The sequence below is a fragment of the Chrysoperla carnea genome, chromosome 2 (assembly GCF_905475395.1).
Source record: "Chrysoperla carnea chromosome 2, inChrCarn1.1, whole genome shotgun sequence".
Taxonomy (NCBI): Eukaryota; Metazoa; Arthropoda; class Insecta; order Neuroptera; family Chrysopidae; genus Chrysoperla; species Chrysoperla carnea.
This window is the reverse complement of record NC_058338.1, coordinates 57,391,233-57,408,012: the sequence shown is the minus strand read 5'-3', so window position 1 is coordinate 57,408,012 and position 16,780 is coordinate 57,391,233. Positions and strand designations below refer to the sequence as shown.

The window sequence follows — 16,780 nt, the reverse complement described above, 5'->3', positions numbered from 1 at the left end:
TATACAGAAATGGCAATGTACGTTTAATAATTTCCACAAATAAAAATTTGAATAATAATGTATAGGATTATGTGCATGCATAGTCATCCACTTCTGAACTATGGCCCAAATTTCAAATCTCTAGCTCTGAACTAGCCATCTTAATAAAACTTGATCTGACCCTTGAGCCGAGTTTGAAAATTTATTTTATATAGGTAATTAAAGCTCTTATTAATTACGTTGGATAATTTTACATTCAAGTAAAGGTTTATATATAGAGGTAAATTTATTAAAATTAAAAAAGATTAAATATATAAATATTTACAATTATGTAAATATTATCAAAGATAATAAAAATGACTATAGGATATTTCGAATTTCGATTTGGCTCCAAATTCCTAAATCAATATTTTAATTATATAAAAACATATTTCGACTACCATATAGTCATCCTTAGTATAAATTAGCTAATAGTAAGTAATTACTATTGTGTTTAATAGTCGTTGCAATTCAGCAAACTAAACGATTAGACCAACATTTTTAAAAATATTTTCTCCAGAATCGCTCCAAAATAAATGATTTAGCGTATACAGATGCAATCATTATCCCGGAGCAATTGAAAGGAAGTAGGTATGAAAAATATAAAGTTATTAATTTAATTAGTCAAAAAATGAAGATAGCTAGCTAGATAAAGTTGAATGTGCAAAATTCGAGGGCTGCATTTTGTCAATTGATTCTTGTTCAGAAAAGTTTATATCCATAGATTAATATTCCGGATGTTGTCAGAAACTTTATTGGTCTAATTTTTGTATATCCACCCCCCTCCACAGAAACAGTCAAATGTCAATTTTTTGAACCTAATAAAGCTACCCGAAGTTTTTTGGGTAATTTTTCGTAAAAAAATTCTCCTTATATTTTTTTCCTAAAAGTCACCGTTTTTAAGCTATTAACATGGTTTAATGTTTGGAAAAACTCCGAAAAGGCTATTTTCAAAGCTGAAAATTAATGCAAATAAATTTTTGAGCTTTCCAAAAAAAACCATCTCTAAGAGTTCATATCCCACCTCCAAAGAAATTTCTATGCACGCGTTTGTCATTGGCCACATCAAAATTTATAACCCGACAATGACCTTCAGTAACTTACTATTTTATGAATAAATGGGAAAATAAGTAATAAATATTAATTAATATTAAAAAAAAATATTGCATGTTTACAAGAAGGTATTTCATGCATTTACCCCTTAATTAATGGGTATTATAGCTTCCTTCAAATTAAAATCTTTTATAATTATTTAATCTTTTTTTAATATATATTAAAAATCATTTTCATATATGCATATATAGGTAATAGTCATGTTGAGAGTATTTGACTTTGAAAGATGTATATCTACAAATATTTTAATAATGATTTCTCCAACTTCTATTACAACTTTTATACTGTAGCCTTGAAAATTTGGTAGTTGTACGTTTACCACAATATCCACTTTACACTGTCATGGATTCCTGCTGGGATACCCTTTTTAGTACCGTTGCCGTTTTGAATCTTAAATCGAGTAGGTTTAAAAGTAGCTAAATAAAATTAGACGCAATTAAAATTTAAATTTTTTTATATAAATATTTGCTTACTTTTTACATCATTCATTGTTTGGATGATGAATTTGAAATAAGGTCATAGTAAGCATTTTTTTTTCTCAAAAAATGTTATGGGTAAAATTTAAGTGATGAATATACTTAAACTAGGAATGTATGAGAGTGATCATAACAAAACTTTAAGACCTGCCATGAAGCCTAAAAGCAAAAATTCTAGAAAATAATAAAGTTTTGGTTTAAGATAAATATCTTTGGCGGACGCATAGAAAGACTGGGCTGAAGTTAATTTCATCCTTGAGTTTCATTTTCAAACAGGAAATTCACGGAGTAAATATTCCCGGTATAAAGTAAGTTCCGGTATAAAAATAATTGATTTATATGCTGTAATCAGGGAAACGAGAAAAGGGAAAATTTGAAAAATTCATTTCATATCATCTTAGGTAAAGATGGAAGGAAAAGTAAAGTCTTAGTTCGTTTGTTTGTTTCCAGTTTGCAACTATTAGAACGAGAATTTGCTAAGAATTTGGACGTTCTTATGCATAAAACAAAGAGGGATTGTATATGTGTATGCATGAACCCACCGGTTAGACACATCTCTTAAAGTTGTACATATACAATACTAATCACATGCAGCGAACATTACAGCATACAGCATAACCATTGTACCCCATAAAACACAGCAGACATTCCCTCTTTATATATAAGAACGTCTATATAAACTCTTCTTACTTCCTACATTTTATATGGCTATATGTATATAATATATGTACACATGCCATATCGTTTATAATGTTAGTCCCAGTAATCCGAATATATCAAGAATTCGTCACCCCTTGATTTTTTTTGCAGTTTCGGATTATCGAAACTCTGCAGTATCTATACACCATTCCAAAACACGTTTATGTTACCTATGGTTGTTTCTATAACAATATGGTAGCCATTATTCGGGGGACACAAATAGTAGAAAAAATGGATAGTTAATTGAAAAAAAAAGTAGTTAAAAAAACTCGTTATAAATTTTAAGTATTTATTTATGGATATCAAACAAAAAAAAGTATAACGACAAGAATAAAAAAAATAGCCATTTTTTAAAATTATAATGAAAATAACAATAATAAAACATTTTTTAAAAAAAATCTGCCATACAAAAAACAAAAATACAAAAAACATCAACCGTTTCTTAAAATTGTAATCGAGTCCTACATCTGACAGCAGCTCAGCTGTTTTTGTCTTTCAATGGCCATCAAAGCTAATCCCTCTAGCCTATCCTTTATGATTTTACTCCTTAGATAGATTTTCTGGCGTCTGAGTGATGAAAATTACCTTTCAGCCGTTGCTGTGGAAATTGGTCAGGAAAAACTAATTTCAAAAAAATGTAGTATGCATGGAAGAGTTTTACTTAAATCATATTTTAAAAATATGCTTTAAGTCTATGCTTGCAAACTGACGGTTTTTCGATGGTATCTTGAGAGTTCCTAAATGCAAAGCTCTATATATTTTGTATCCATTTAACTTGTAGAAAGAATATGATTCATTTGAATGTGCTATTTGTTATTGTGGTCTTAGATATTTTTAGACGTTTCTTATGATATTGACGAAAATGTAAAATTTCACATAATGTGCAGTAAATTAGTTATTTCCATTTTTTTTATGACGTTTTTAAAGAAGAAGTACAGAATAGTAAAGAAGTAAATAAATTATCTTCATTTTTATTATATTTACAAAAAAATTCTAAAATTATTGAGGGGACACGTGCCCACCGCACGTGCGGTTAGCACGCCCGCCACCCCGCAAAGACGTCTATGCCTCTGATAATTCACATGAGATCAGTGAAAAAAAAGATGTTCAAAAGTGACAAAGATGTACGAAGATGAAATGATATTGTAGAGAGTTTTGAAATTTTGAAATGTCATGCATTATACAGCTAGTTTTTGAGAATTAAATAGCAATTAAAATAAAAAGTAAAATCACGTTTATATAATTTGAAGATAAAGTAAATACTTCACCGTCATTGTCAGTGTAATATGTAGATGCGATTATAATAAAGCTTATTTATAAAAAAAAAAAAAAAAAACTTATGATATCTAATAAATACATTCGACTTGTGCGAATGAGTAATTATTTTTAATGTGATATATTACAAGAACACACTAAAATCTTTTGTAGTGTGCAAATTAAATCTTAATTTCTAGTGTGCAAAAGTAAATCGCTAGTGGAACAGATTTAAAATTTTTAGTGTTTTATATTTGCTTTCATTTACGAATAAGAAAGTTTTTATACAATTTTTAAGGTAGGTTTTTAGTTTATAATTACTATCCCTAGATCAAACAGTACCGAAATATTGTATACTTCTAGTCAGTTGCTTTGAATGTTCACGGTGTCATAGACAGCCAATGAAAACACGCTTTCTAAACGATGCATTTTCAAGTTTTTAGCCCCTGACTAAAAAATAGGGGTGTTCTAAGTTTGACGAATCTGTGCACCTGTGTGTCTGTCGATGGTATCGTAGCTCCTAAACGAATAAATATATTTTATTTTATTTTAAATTTTTGGAAGTAAATTTGATCAAAATATTTCAAGAACCAGTTTAGAATTCCGTACCCGATAATAAATGTATGAGTTCGTCTGTAACATCATAGCTTCTAAACGGATGAACCGATTTTGCTTTTTTTGTTAGCTTGGAAGGTTTTTGATCAAAAGTGTTCTTAGCTATTTGCCTGTCGTAAACAGTGATTTCTAGATAATAAATTTTATTAAATATGTCTTTTTCTATTATGCTTGGGTCCGTACTTGATTAGCAACAGGAACCTATTATTTACGCTTTGTAGAAGGCATTTTTATTAGTTTATAATATATTAACCTTAGCATTTTCATTACAATATCTACCAAATTAACGAGGATTTCTAAGTACCTGTACCATGGCCTTTTTTATAAATCTTACGTTTTGTGCAAGTTAAAGCAATGACAGGTTGAGTGCTATCTTTTTTACCAGGTGTATATGGAAAATTCGTATAAAAAGTGTCCAGATATTCTTGTTCAAACAAAAAAAGTTATTTTTGGTTGTTTTGGCTAATATTTTCCCTTGTGATGAAAGAAATATTTAATTATTATTTTCTTCATGACTTTTAAAAGTTGGTCTTTTCTTCCCAAAGTTATACGCGTGGGAATTAATTATTATGTATTAAAAAATACTTCCTTCCCTAGTTGGCCCATTTTCAAATCAGAAATAATCGTACCTTATTTTAGATTAGCTTCTTAAGATTTAGCACGCATTGTTTAAATTAAAAGTATAGCATCTAGTGTATTAAAGATCGCTTATCAGTAAAATTTTATTCAATTTTGTAATGTTACAGGATGGCAATTATCACTTCGAATTGGAACACTGATTTGTTAACATTATTGGCGGTGATCCTAACAATTATTTATTTTTATTTTAAATCAACATTTAATTATTGGAAAAAACGTGGTGTACCATATGCTGAACCAAACTGGATATTTGGAAATTTTTACGATGCAATAACATTTAAAAAGAACATAACATCATATTTTTGTGAACAATATCACAAAACAGATGAAAAAGCTTATGGTTTATACATATTTCAACGTCCATATTTATTACTTCGAGATCCTGAGTTAATAAAACATGTACTAGTCAAAGATTTTAGTAATTTTATACCAAGAACTAGCGCTGATGTAAAAGGTGATGAAATTGGTCGACATAATATGTTTTCAATGAAAAGTGTCAGTGGATGGCGTTATATTCGTTCAAAACTATCACCTTTCTTTACTTCTGGAAAAATGAAGAATATGTTTGGTTTGTTAGATCAAATTGGCGATCAATTAACTCAACAAGTGAAAAGCCATGTAAAAGAAACATTGGATGCGAAGGAAATAGCCAGATTGTACACAACAGACGTAATTGTATCTACAGCATATGGTATTGAAGTGAATTCTTTTTCGGATAAGGAATCAGTATTCTCAAAAGTTGGGAAGATGATGATAACGTTTGATCTCAGGCGCAGTCTCGAATTTTTATGCATATTTTTCTGTCCAATTATGGTAAAAATATTTAATTTTAAATTGTTCAGTAAAGTTGGTTCAGATTTTTTGCGAAACGTTGTTACGAATGCAATGGCGGAACGGGAAGCAAATAATATCAAGCGACCAGATTTAATTGAAGCATTAATTACATTGAAAAACAAGGGAACCTTAGAAGATTCTAATAAAACAGCCGACACTGTTGCAAATGGAAACAATTTGAAGAATGATTTACCTCCATTCAGTAAGTTTAGATAAAAAAAACTATTCAATAAAATTATTTAATAAATGTTTATTTTCAGAACTAGAAGGTGATATATTGGTAGCACAAGCGGCTGTTTTTTTTACAGCTGGATTTGAAACAACATCTTCCGCTATCTCGTTCACATTATATTCACTTTCGTATAACCCTGAAATCCAAATAAAATTACGGAAAGAAATTCAAGCAGTAATTGCTCGGAATGGTGGTAATTTCACTTACGATTGTCTTAAAGACATGAAGTATTTAGATGCATGTGTCAAAGGTAAAAAAATAACGATTAAAATAAATTTTTCTATACCGATTGTAAGCTATCTAGATAGCCATATAAAATATATGAAACAAAGAGGGAATGTATACTGCATGTTATGATATGTTATGATTATGTGTTACTGTGTGTGAACGGTATTGTATGTGTACAACTTAGAATCGGGAGGGCTGGAGTCATGTATATTTACACATATACAATCCTTCTTTGTTTTATACATAAGAACGTTCGTTAGAACTCTTCTTACTTTATATGATATAAATGACTTACGATATGGTTTACTAATAGTATATTAAAATAATATAAATTAATTATTTGTTTTAGAAACATTACGATTATATCCAACTCTAGGATTTTTGGATAGAGAGGCCCTTGATACATACACGTTCCCAGGGACAAATATTACTATTGATAAAGGCACTGCAGTAGTTATTTCGTTAGAAGGCTTACACAGAGATCCACAATATTTTGAAAATCCTTTAGTATATGATCCCGAGCGTTTTATAGAAGATAAAAACATCGTACCATACACCTATATGCCTTTCGGCGAAGGACCTAGAAACTGTATTGGTATGTATTACGTCTTTGATTTGTTATCAGGTCGATTGTAGTTATTTTATTCAACCACAACAAAACTTTTTTTAACAGGTGCTCGTTTTGGAATGATGTCAACTAAAGTTGGATTAGTTCATATATTGAAAGATTTTGAAGTTTTAACTCAAAAAACGGCTCCACCACTGGAAATTGATAACAAAGGATTTTTGTTAACAGCCAAGAATGGAATTAACTTGAAATTTGTACCTGGCACTGTGTATACGGAGTAGATTTGTAATTAAAAGCAGATTAAGTGGAAAGTTTCCTTTTCACTTAATGTTATAACATATGAAATCACAGGAAGAAATGAATTTTCATACAACAGAAAAAAATATCCTATCAATTATCTATATTTCAGTCAATATTTCTAAGTAATATACGGGTGTTTTTTTAACTAGGCATGTGCTGGAAACTCGAAAAAAACTCAATTAGCTTCGTTACCGATAAGAGATAGAAAAACCTTTAATTTAAAAAATTATTATTTAATTGAAAGGCAAGACGTTTTGCTCGAATCATTTTTCCGAAAACTGCTACCTATAAAGTACACACTGACTGCGTTCCCAAAATTATCTCTTACTTTTTTCCAAAAAAAATTGAATGTATCTAAACTTTTTAGTTTACAAAAAAATGCTTCAAACCAAAAATTTGGGCATTTTATTTAAATACATATTTCAATTTTTAAGTATTCTTCTGCCATTACTTATAAGTTATGTTGCAGAGTCACCTAGCTTTTAATTGACCCTGAAAGTCGAGGTCGAATTTAAAATCTGCGTAAAATGTGCGCACATGAACTCAACTTTTTCAAGCATATGTCAAGCGAAAAAAAAAACACCGTGAAGAAGAAGGCTGTGAGAAATAGTTTTAACTAAACTATTCAAAAATGGAATATAAAAGGAAAACTACGTAGGTCTAGCCGAATTTCCTAAAATTATGAAAACATTACCCAATACTTATAACAAGAAAGGGTGACTGGAAATGAAGGTGTTTAACTCTTTTCATACCGAGTTTGAATCTATGGAAATAATTGAGAAAAATTATTTGTGTATATTTTTTTTAAATTGAAATTTAAAATTGTTTCTAAATTCAAGGACGATCAAAAATAAATGTGATCAAACCCACAGAATGATTAATTATTATCATAATCTATTTTGATTGACATGACAGTAGGAAATGAATAGTGAAGAAAACAAACACAAGCTAAAAAGTTTACCATAATATTAAAATTATTTAAGGTGCTTGCTGTTTATGAAGTCGTCACACCTGCATTGAAAACAAACTTTAGAACCTATGTTTGTTAATGAATTTAAAAAAAAAAAATGCAGTGTGTTATAATATGTAAAAAAAAAACTAGTTATAGTGTTTTATGTTTCTTCAAATAGTCAAGGATTAAATGACGCCTTTAAAATTGGCGCCAATTAAATATTTTTTAAAATTTTTTCTATGGCACTTTGATAATAATTAATTATTTATTGAAAAATCTTTGTATTTTTTCTTGTCTGTGATTTATAGCCATCGAAAATTAAAGAATTCATATAGTTTCGATATGATTGTCTGTCTGGGAAAATTTGAATGGATTTGCTGTTGTTCATGTTTGGAGATGATTTTTTCCTAATTGTATTAGAAATTATCTACCGATAATGTGAAAGCACAAGGAAAAGTAAAAGGAATTTCCCCATTAATTGTTATAAAGAGTATTTTTCCCTGCGTTTTCATGATAAAAAAGTCATACGACTTAGCCAAGTCATACGACCTATAATAGCTTTTATAGGTTTTTATTGTTAAAATTTTATACTTAAATAATATGTAAAAAGATATTTTTTCCAATATTGTAAAATAAACAATTATTTATATTAATTATATTAATTAAAATAAAAAATAATATTGCATGTTTACTAATATTTCACGAATATACCCTCTTATTAATTTACCAACAAATAATACAGCTATGTATATTGTTCATAATTACTAAATCTTTTTTTTAGTATGTTAAAAACATGTTTAGAGTATCTAACTTTTTCTATAAAAAAATTCTTTGGTAGTATTATCAACCAAGGAAGATCTAGAAAAAATACTTTTGAAACATTACATTTGAGGGAGCTTTTGATAAGCCGTGAGCTCATAATGAAGCGAAATTTCAGAATTTTTTACTAAAATTTTGAGATTTTTTAGAGGTAAGTTACATAATAAGGAAATATAAAGCTTTTGATGAGGGTAAAGGGGAGATTCAATAGAAGTAGTGTTTTTCGGCTGTCATATACACTAAACGAAAATTAAAAACATCGCGTATGAAAATAAATTGCAAGAAGTTTAAACATTTCAAAAGTGTCAACTGATATTTAAAAAAATAAAACTTTTTTTAAACTCTCTCGACATTTGCAAACTTCTTGCACACTTTTTCCAATACATTATTCAAAAAACTCTTTAAATTCGATGCTGTAGCCAAAGCTAATATTTTTTTTATATTTGTTCATCACCATATTTACTTTCATCAATCCCTAAAAAAGTAGACATAAAGAATATATTTAAGTTACTAATATGAATGCGGGCTTTTATATTCGAAGGGTGTACAGAATGGTTCTTTTCTAAGCTCTCTTTGTTCGATAAAAACAAAATTTTATTAATTATCAATAAACCCGACAAACTGAATCGATTTTTTTGAACATACCTAAGATCACTTTCCATAAAATTACCTCTCAAACCAACAAAAGATCAAGGTCGGTTCATTCGTTTAGCAGCGACAATGCCACAAACAGACACACATACTAGCAGACTGATACATACAGACTTTTTTTACCTAGAGGATTACCAATTTATCATTTGAATATCATTTTAAATTTGTTTAAATATTTGCTTATTTTTTATTACATGAAATGTTTGCTTAAAAAATGAATACATTTGAAATTTTTTATTGAAATACTTAAGGTAAATGTCAAGTCTAGATATTTTGTGCTTACGAAATTTAACACTAACGCGACAACATTTTTAGATTACTTAAAAATCAATAAATAAAATCGGTCAAGTGTGAGTCGAACGGACTTAAAGAGGGTTTTGTATGAATATTTTACGCATTCAATAGGAGTTAAAGATTTCTTTTTGGGTCTTTGAATTAGCTAGTAAGGTCTTATTTTTAATATTTTCTCCCAAATTAAAAAATCTAAAGTTTGAACGATATGAAGGAAAGTAGCTATATTTTTATTTAATATGCCACTTGATAGATATATCAATCATAATTTTTTTTTAAATTTTGTTTTTCTCCTGCGCAAAATACACACCAAAAAATATTTAATTTAGTTATGCTATTCGAGCGTGATTGGGTCACTTTAGTCTACAAAGCTATCATATTTTCACTTAGGTATCAGACAGATAGGGAAAATGCTGACAGGAGAGTGATCTCTTAACGATTTGAAATTTACATTGGTACCATAACAATCAATTTAATTTAAAAGTTTTTAATGAAGTTGTCGAAAGGTTTCATATGTTAGATTGAAGAATAAAAGTATGTGCACACTTGTAAAGATTATGATATATTCAAAAAATTCAAAAAAATAATCTCGTTTCTGACATAGAGTTGGATTTAATACGTAACGTTGTTTTCGCACCTTCTAATACATTATGTGGATAATTATTAATTAATTTAAGTGGTCGGAAGATAAACATAGTAGTAAATATTACTTATTGTTGTTGTTTACATTATAATTATGCATACGATATTTACATCATGGTCTATTCTTTTTCAATTCTCTTTAAATAATAGTAGTAAATACTTAGATCCTTAAGGTTCAGGGCCGATGATGCAAAATATTACATGCAAAATTTTGGAATTATTAAGTAAACAAATGAAAACAAATAATTGTCTGAGATAATTGTTGAAATACCACGTATAGTTGATTACGCAAATTTTCATGTAAATAAAGAAAGATAGTCACACTTAAAAAGCCACACGTACTGATATTCGCGTATAGTAACCAATATAATTATCCTCACGGGTAAACAGTGGTGGATGTTTATGAAAAAATGTTTTCAAACAAAACTTGTTTATTTTTTTTATAAGGAACATTTTTTACATTTAAACATTTGTTATATCTCTAACGGTTTACAAGATGGGTCCGATTGACATATGAAGCTCATTTACTAACTCGACCTCACTTTTTGCGTCCTGAGCACGGTATAAAAATTTCAGCTTGAAATATTTTTTCGTTTTTGAGTTATCGTGTTGATAGACAGACGGACAGACAACCGAAGATGGACTAATTAGGTGATTTTATGAACACCTATACCAAAATTTTGTTCGTTGCAGTATACCTTGATCTATGCATAACAGCGTATTCTGTTATTGACTGCAAAAATTCGGCTTACCAAAATAAGCTCAGGCTCTGAAGCCAAATTTGGAAGATACGGGTATGACAAATATTGGTAATTTGTTCATTCGCTGACTATCATTCGATAACCACTAGCCAATGATAATCGGATGACGTTAGTAGGTTTATTATAATTGAAGGGATTTAAAAAAAAAGTATAAAATGATTTACTTGGATTTGGTCAAATTATCCTACTTTTTATATTTTTATTATTTTATTGTCAGAAAACAAATATTATTTTGAGTAAATATTATAGTAAACAAACAAACCACGCCTATTTATATACTCGGTATATGAATATGCGTGATTTGTTTGTTTAATTAAGTTCAATAAAATAATTTGTCTTACCCCTCTCTCAAATCTCCCAAATTAGACCTCAGATCTAAATTTGGAAAAGAGTTTTTTTGTTGTTCTTGATGAGTTTATTTTGGTAAGCTGGATTTCTGCAGCCAATAACAGAACATCCTGTATACAGGGTATAAAAATATATTAAAATAAATATTTAAAAAAAAAAAAAAAAAACTAGAGGTATTTTAAAGAATTAATTTAAAGTACGCATACTTCACTGTTATGATAAATACTATATATTGAAAGATGGAAGCACAATAATAATAATAAAAAATTATAATAAATAAATATATTTGACTCTGTTAATGGTTTACAATAATTAAGTATTTATCTGGTTATTAAATTAAACAAGGACGCATCAAGAACCTGAAGAACTACTGACATTCATCATTCAACATCAGCAGAACAGAATTGAAATTGAAAGTGTTACATATGTTTTAACTTTTAAGTGTGTTTACAAATTTTAAATACATATTATTGAGATAGGTCTGTAATTTTTGTTTTTAAAATTTCTTACCATAACATTAGATAGTTTTCTTTGCTCATAGTAAAGTATTTGCTTTTCACATTGATTTCCATACGACATTGCCAATTAAGGTAGGATAAGTAAATTTATACTGATGACAGCTAAAATTTGGTCGTTATACGTATTTAATAATAATAAGTTCAATTAATTTACGAATTTGCGGAGGGGGGAACGGCTAACAAAGCTCCAAGCTTAAAAAGGTGTAGCTGATAATTTTTTTCTTAGTAGAAACATAAATAATCTAAATAAATTTCGATTTTTTCTCCAATTTACATATATTTTTTCCAATTTCCAAGAATTGGAATATTGAATATGGGTATAGGCAACAAAATTGCTAAATAAAATTGACATTTTGCTCTTTCGATTCCAGTCATTTAGATTGCGATTGTTCTTTGAGACATTGATCAGCTACAAAATGTAGGGGTAAATTTTTTTTTATACAATTATTTGCAAGCGAATAAATTTATTTGAAAAATATAGCCTTTTCTCTGCAATTCGAAGTTCTAGAAAAACATCTAAGGAACAAAAAGTTGCACAGCACCAGTATCCTAAAGTGCACCATTTACGAGTTATATCGCTTACAAGAAAGCAAAAAATTTTTTTTGCCGAATTTGCTTAATTACTCCAGTCCTCAGGTTCCGGGCGAGCGGACTCGGCAGGTCCATTATGTGAGTAAGCCCCTCCATAGATTAAAACCACTTCTGACCGTTACCCGACAACAACATGTAAGCTATACCTTTTCCCGCTATTCTATTAGTCCATTAGTACAACTTCATATTTAAAAAAATTAATTTTTTTTATTTCAAATTACCTTGAAGCTCGTTCATCCTTAACTTTTAAATAAATCCATATAATTCGTAATAAATTTTTACAACCTGAAGGCAAACTTCATAATTAATTTAAGCTATTAAAACGAGCATGATTTGATATTTATACAATTTGGCTAATTTATTGTATTATTGTTGTTATTACAGTACCTAATAATTTGATTATTTTCTAACTAGGATGGCAATTATCACTTCAAATTGGAGCACCGATTTCCTTACAATATTGGCGTTGGCTTTAACAATTATTATTTTTTATTTTAAATCAACATTTAATTATTGGAAAAACCGGGGTGTAGCATACAGTGAGCCAAACTGGATTTTTGGAAATTTTTACGATGCAATAACATTTAAAAAGAACATAACATCATATTTTTGTGAACAATATAACAAAACAGATGAAAAAGCTTATGGTTTATACATATTTCAGCGTCCATATTTATTACTTCGAGATCCTGAGTTAATTAAACATGTACTAGTCAAAGATTTTAATAATTTTGTTCCAAGAACTAGCGCTGATATAAAAGGTGATGAAATTGGTCGACATAATATGTTTTCAATGAAAAGTGTTAGTGGGTGGCGTTATGTTCGGTCAAAATTATCACCTTTCTTTTCTTCCGGAAAAATGAAGAATATGTTTGGTTTGTTAGATCAAATTGGCGATCAATTAACTGAACAAGTGAAAAGCCATGTTAACGATTCTTTAGATGCAAAGGAAATAGCCAGATTTTATACAACAGACGTAATTGTGTCAGCTGCGTTTGGCATTCAAGCGAATTCGTTTTCTGATAAAGAGGCAGCATTTTCAAAAGTTGGAAAATTTATGTTCACAATGAATCTTAGACGCAGTCTCGAATTATTATGCATATTTTTCTGGCCAATTATGGCAAAAATATTTGATTTTAAATTGTTCAGTAAAGTTGGTTCAGATTTTTTGCGAAACGTTGTTATGAATGCAATGGCGGAACGGGAAGAAAATAATATCAAGCGACCAGATTTAATTGAAGCATTAATTGCATTGAAAAACAAGGGAACATTAGAAGATTCAAATAAAACTGAAGACGGTGTTGCAAATGGAATCACTTCGAAAGACGATAAGCCTCCATTCAGTAAGTATGAGATTATTAAAATGGTGTGCAAAAAATTGATTCATTTTAGAAGGAAGAAAAGGTAAAAAATAACAATGTTAATTTTAGAATTAGAAGGAGACGTTCTAGTAGCACAAGCGGCTGTATTTTTTACTGCTGGATTTGAGTCATCATCTTCAGCCATTTCATTTACATTGCATTCAATTTCTTATAATCCAGAAATACAAACAAGATTACGGAAAGAAATTCAAACAGTAATTTCTCGAAACGGAGGCAAATTCACTTACGACTGCCTCAAAGACATGAAGTATTTGGATGCATGCGTCAAAGGTATAAAAATAACAATTCAAATATTTTTTTTTGTATATCAATGCACATTGTTTGTTTTAGAGACATTACGGTTATACCCAACCTTAGGATTTTTGGATCGAGAAGCCTTAGATACATACACGTTCCCAGGGACAAATATAACCATTGATAAAGGCACTGCAGTAGTTATTTCGTTAGAAGGCTTACACAGAGATCCACAATATTTTGAAAATCCTTTAATATATGATCCAGAACGTTTTATAGAAGAAAGTCAAATTTTACCATACACTTATATGCCATTCGGAGAAGGACCTAGAAATTGTATAGGTAATTATCATATTGTAACGCTGCATTTTTTCATTCATATTTTTTATTTCATCAAAATTTCGTTGGAATAGGTGCCCGCTTTGGAATGATGTCAACAAAGGTTGGATTAATTCATATTTTGAGAGATTTTGAAGTTTTCACTTACAAAAGCCCTCCACCATTGGAAATTGATAACAAAGGATTTTTATTAACAGCCAAAAATGGAATTTATTTGAAATTTGTGCCTGGTACTGTATACAGTACATAGAGTAGATTCGTAAGATAGTTAATATTGATTTTCAAAACAAATCGGTATTATTTTCTACCATAAAAAGCAATTAAAAAACATTTCTCAATAAAATGAAGTTGCACAAGTTGTTTTAAAGTCTAATCTAAGCGATAAAATTTTGCATTTGTTTGAAAAGAAGGCATTTATTTTATGGAGTGTAGAGTAAAAGGAGAATCATCTCTGTATATAAAAAGTTTCCATAAAGTCATGTGAAATTTTGGTGGCGCTGCCGTAAGCTGATGACGGCATTTGAAAGAAAGTATATACACCTAGCATATACACATCGAATCATCAGTGGTCATCAGCGCCTTTTTAGTTGGTTTTGGAACTATAATCTAACAGCTTTTTGTGGACACTTTTTTGGTCAAACAGTCATAAGAGATGATTTTCCTTTTACTCTACACTCCATAATTTATTTACTACCTCGCACCTTCCAACCGGCTCGATACATGATTTTAACAATTAAGGTATAGTTATATTCTTCTTAAAAACCCAAATGTTCTTAGGCAAGGGTTGGAAAACAAAACAAAATGGCGGATTTTTGACGCAAAATAGTAATACGTTAACAAACAAAAATTAACCGAACCTATCGAATAGGATATCGAAATAAAGATATTTAAAAGGGTATTACAAAAATATATATAAGCTATATGTTTAAATTTTATTAGGAGTAATAAATTGATTTAAAATGTTTTAATATAGTATAAAAAGAGGTTTTTTTTAGTGCCGGAAAACTAAAAAATATAAAATAAAATAAATAATTAAAAAATCAAAATCCCTACTACTTTAAATAAAAACTTAAAAGAAAGAAACAAGTCCAGTGCTTATCATAGCAACTTTAGCAGTCGGGGCTCATTATTGGAAAATTTGAGCTGGTCTAGATTTTAATGGACCCCGGCTGTTTAAGCCCTAACATAATTCTAGCATTAACATTCCATTTTTTATTTATGGCAGTTGTTTACATATTTTTATTCGTGTGATATCATTATTTGATTGGCGTGAAACTTTATAATTTGTTAAAAATCCTTTTAAATATTTATTGGTGGAAAAAAAATTCATAAAGAAGAATGGTTTTCCTGATAGCAATGGTGAAAGTTACATTTGAATTTCAAGCTCTGCAATTATACTTTTTACTTTATCGATTTTTGGATATGCTATAGGTATTCATATTCTACCTGCGTTGGACACATTTTTTTTCGAAAATATTTTACCAATTGTTCATTGTTCACATCCAGGAACGGTGAAATAAGAAAAAGTACCCGGATGTGAGCATTGAAAATTAGGAAAATTAACTGAATTTTAACTGGAGAAATAAAAAGACCCGTGACAGATAAAATATGAATACCTATAACATATTCTAATTTGAAATTGATATAGTAAAGGGTATAATCGCAGTGCTTGAAATTCAATTGTAATTTGAACCATTCTTATCTGGGAAACTTTTATTTATAAATTTTTTTTTCACCAATGAATTTTTAATAGGTTTCTTAAAAAATTATAAACTTTCAAGCCAGTCAAAGAACTTAGACAGTCTTAACATAGTCAGTTTTTGATTTTTTGAAAATTATTTAGTGTAATGTTTCAATTAGGATATGCAATACATATTACATTAATGATAAAAAATTGCTAAGAGACTAATTTTAACATACTTTTTTTAATGATGAAATTTTGTTACATTGTCATGGCAAATATTTTGATTAGGTCAGTAGGTCAATGCCTAAAATATTTCAGTTATATTATCATGTTGTTGGTTGAAAACAGAATTGTTATGGATAGACTGATAAGTGATTAAATAACTTAAGGTTGTTCTCATTGTACGTAAAAATTGCTTTCAAATACAGTAAAAAAAAGTTTAAATTTTTTATAAAACTTCTTTCCTTTTGAAGTATATATATTAAAATCAAATGAAAAATCTTTGCATCAAATTAGGTATTCTATGTTTTTTGCAATGTATGAAGACTATGCTAAATCCAAATTTTCGACCTCGGCAAACGACCATATCATA

The 16,780-nt window shown here is 29.0% G+C and overlaps 3 protein-coding genes across 14 annotated transcripts in view; 2 read left to right on the top strand and 1 right to left on the bottom strand.

Annotated features, from left to right (window-relative positions):
- LOC123294299 (collagen alpha chain CG42342) overlaps window positions 1-16,780 on the bottom strand; it is a 635,738-nt gene that overhangs the window by 115,585 nt on the left and 503,373 nt on the right. The gene's annotated exons all lie outside the window — the stretch shown is intronic.
- LOC123294302 (cytochrome P450 6k1-like) lies at window positions 3,707-7,021 on the top strand. Its single transcript, XM_044875446.1, has 5 exons — window positions 3,707-3,858; window positions 4,922-5,850; window positions 5,909-6,130; window positions 6,458-6,703; window positions 6,782-7,021. Exons 2-5 carry the CDS (start codon window positions 4,923-4,925, stop codon window positions 6,955-6,957), a joined length of 1,572 nt encoding a protein of 523 aa, XP_044731381.1. The 5' UTR covers window positions 3,707-3,858; window position 4,922; the 3' UTR covers window positions 6,958-7,021.
- LOC123294303 (cytochrome P450 6k1-like) lies at window positions 11,792-15,417 on the top strand. 2 transcript variants are annotated; one of them, XM_044875447.1, is made up of 5 exons: window positions 11,792-11,919; window positions 12,964-13,892; window positions 13,980-14,201; window positions 14,262-14,507; window positions 14,579-15,417. In XM_044875447.1, exons 2-5 carry the CDS (start codon window positions 12,965-12,967, stop codon window positions 14,752-14,754), a joined length of 1,572 nt encoding a protein of 523 aa, XP_044731382.1. In that variant the 5' UTR covers window positions 11,792-11,919; window position 12,964; the 3' UTR covers window positions 14,755-15,417. The 2 variants fall into 2 exon arrangements, with proteins under 2 accessions (XP_044731382.1, XP_044731383.1); XM_044875448.1 differs by lacking the exon at window positions 11,792-11,919 and adding an exon at window positions 11,987-12,030.

Coding starts and splice junctions, on each gene's coding strand:
- LOC123294302 (XM_044875446.1), top strand. CDS start 4,923: ATGGCAATTATCACTTCGAATTGGAACACTGATTTGTTAACATTATTG. Junction 5,851..5,908: donor GAATGATTTACCTCCATTCA/GTAAGTTTAGAT, acceptor GTTTATTTTCAG/AACTAGAAGGTGATATATTG. Junction 6,131..6,457: donor TTTAGATGCATGTGTCAAAG/GTAAAAAAATAA, acceptor TATTTGTTTTAG/AAACATTACGATTATATCCA.
- LOC123294303 (XM_044875447.1), top strand. CDS start 12,965: ATGGCAATTATCACTTCAAATTGGAGCACCGATTTCCTTACAATATTG. Junction 13,893..13,979: donor AGACGATAAGCCTCCATTCA/GTAAGTATGAGA, acceptor TGTTAATTTTAG/AATTAGAAGGAGACGTTCTA. Junction 14,202..14,261: donor TTTGGATGCATGCGTCAAAG/GTATAAAAATAA, acceptor TGTTTGTTTTAG/AGACATTACGGTTATACCCA.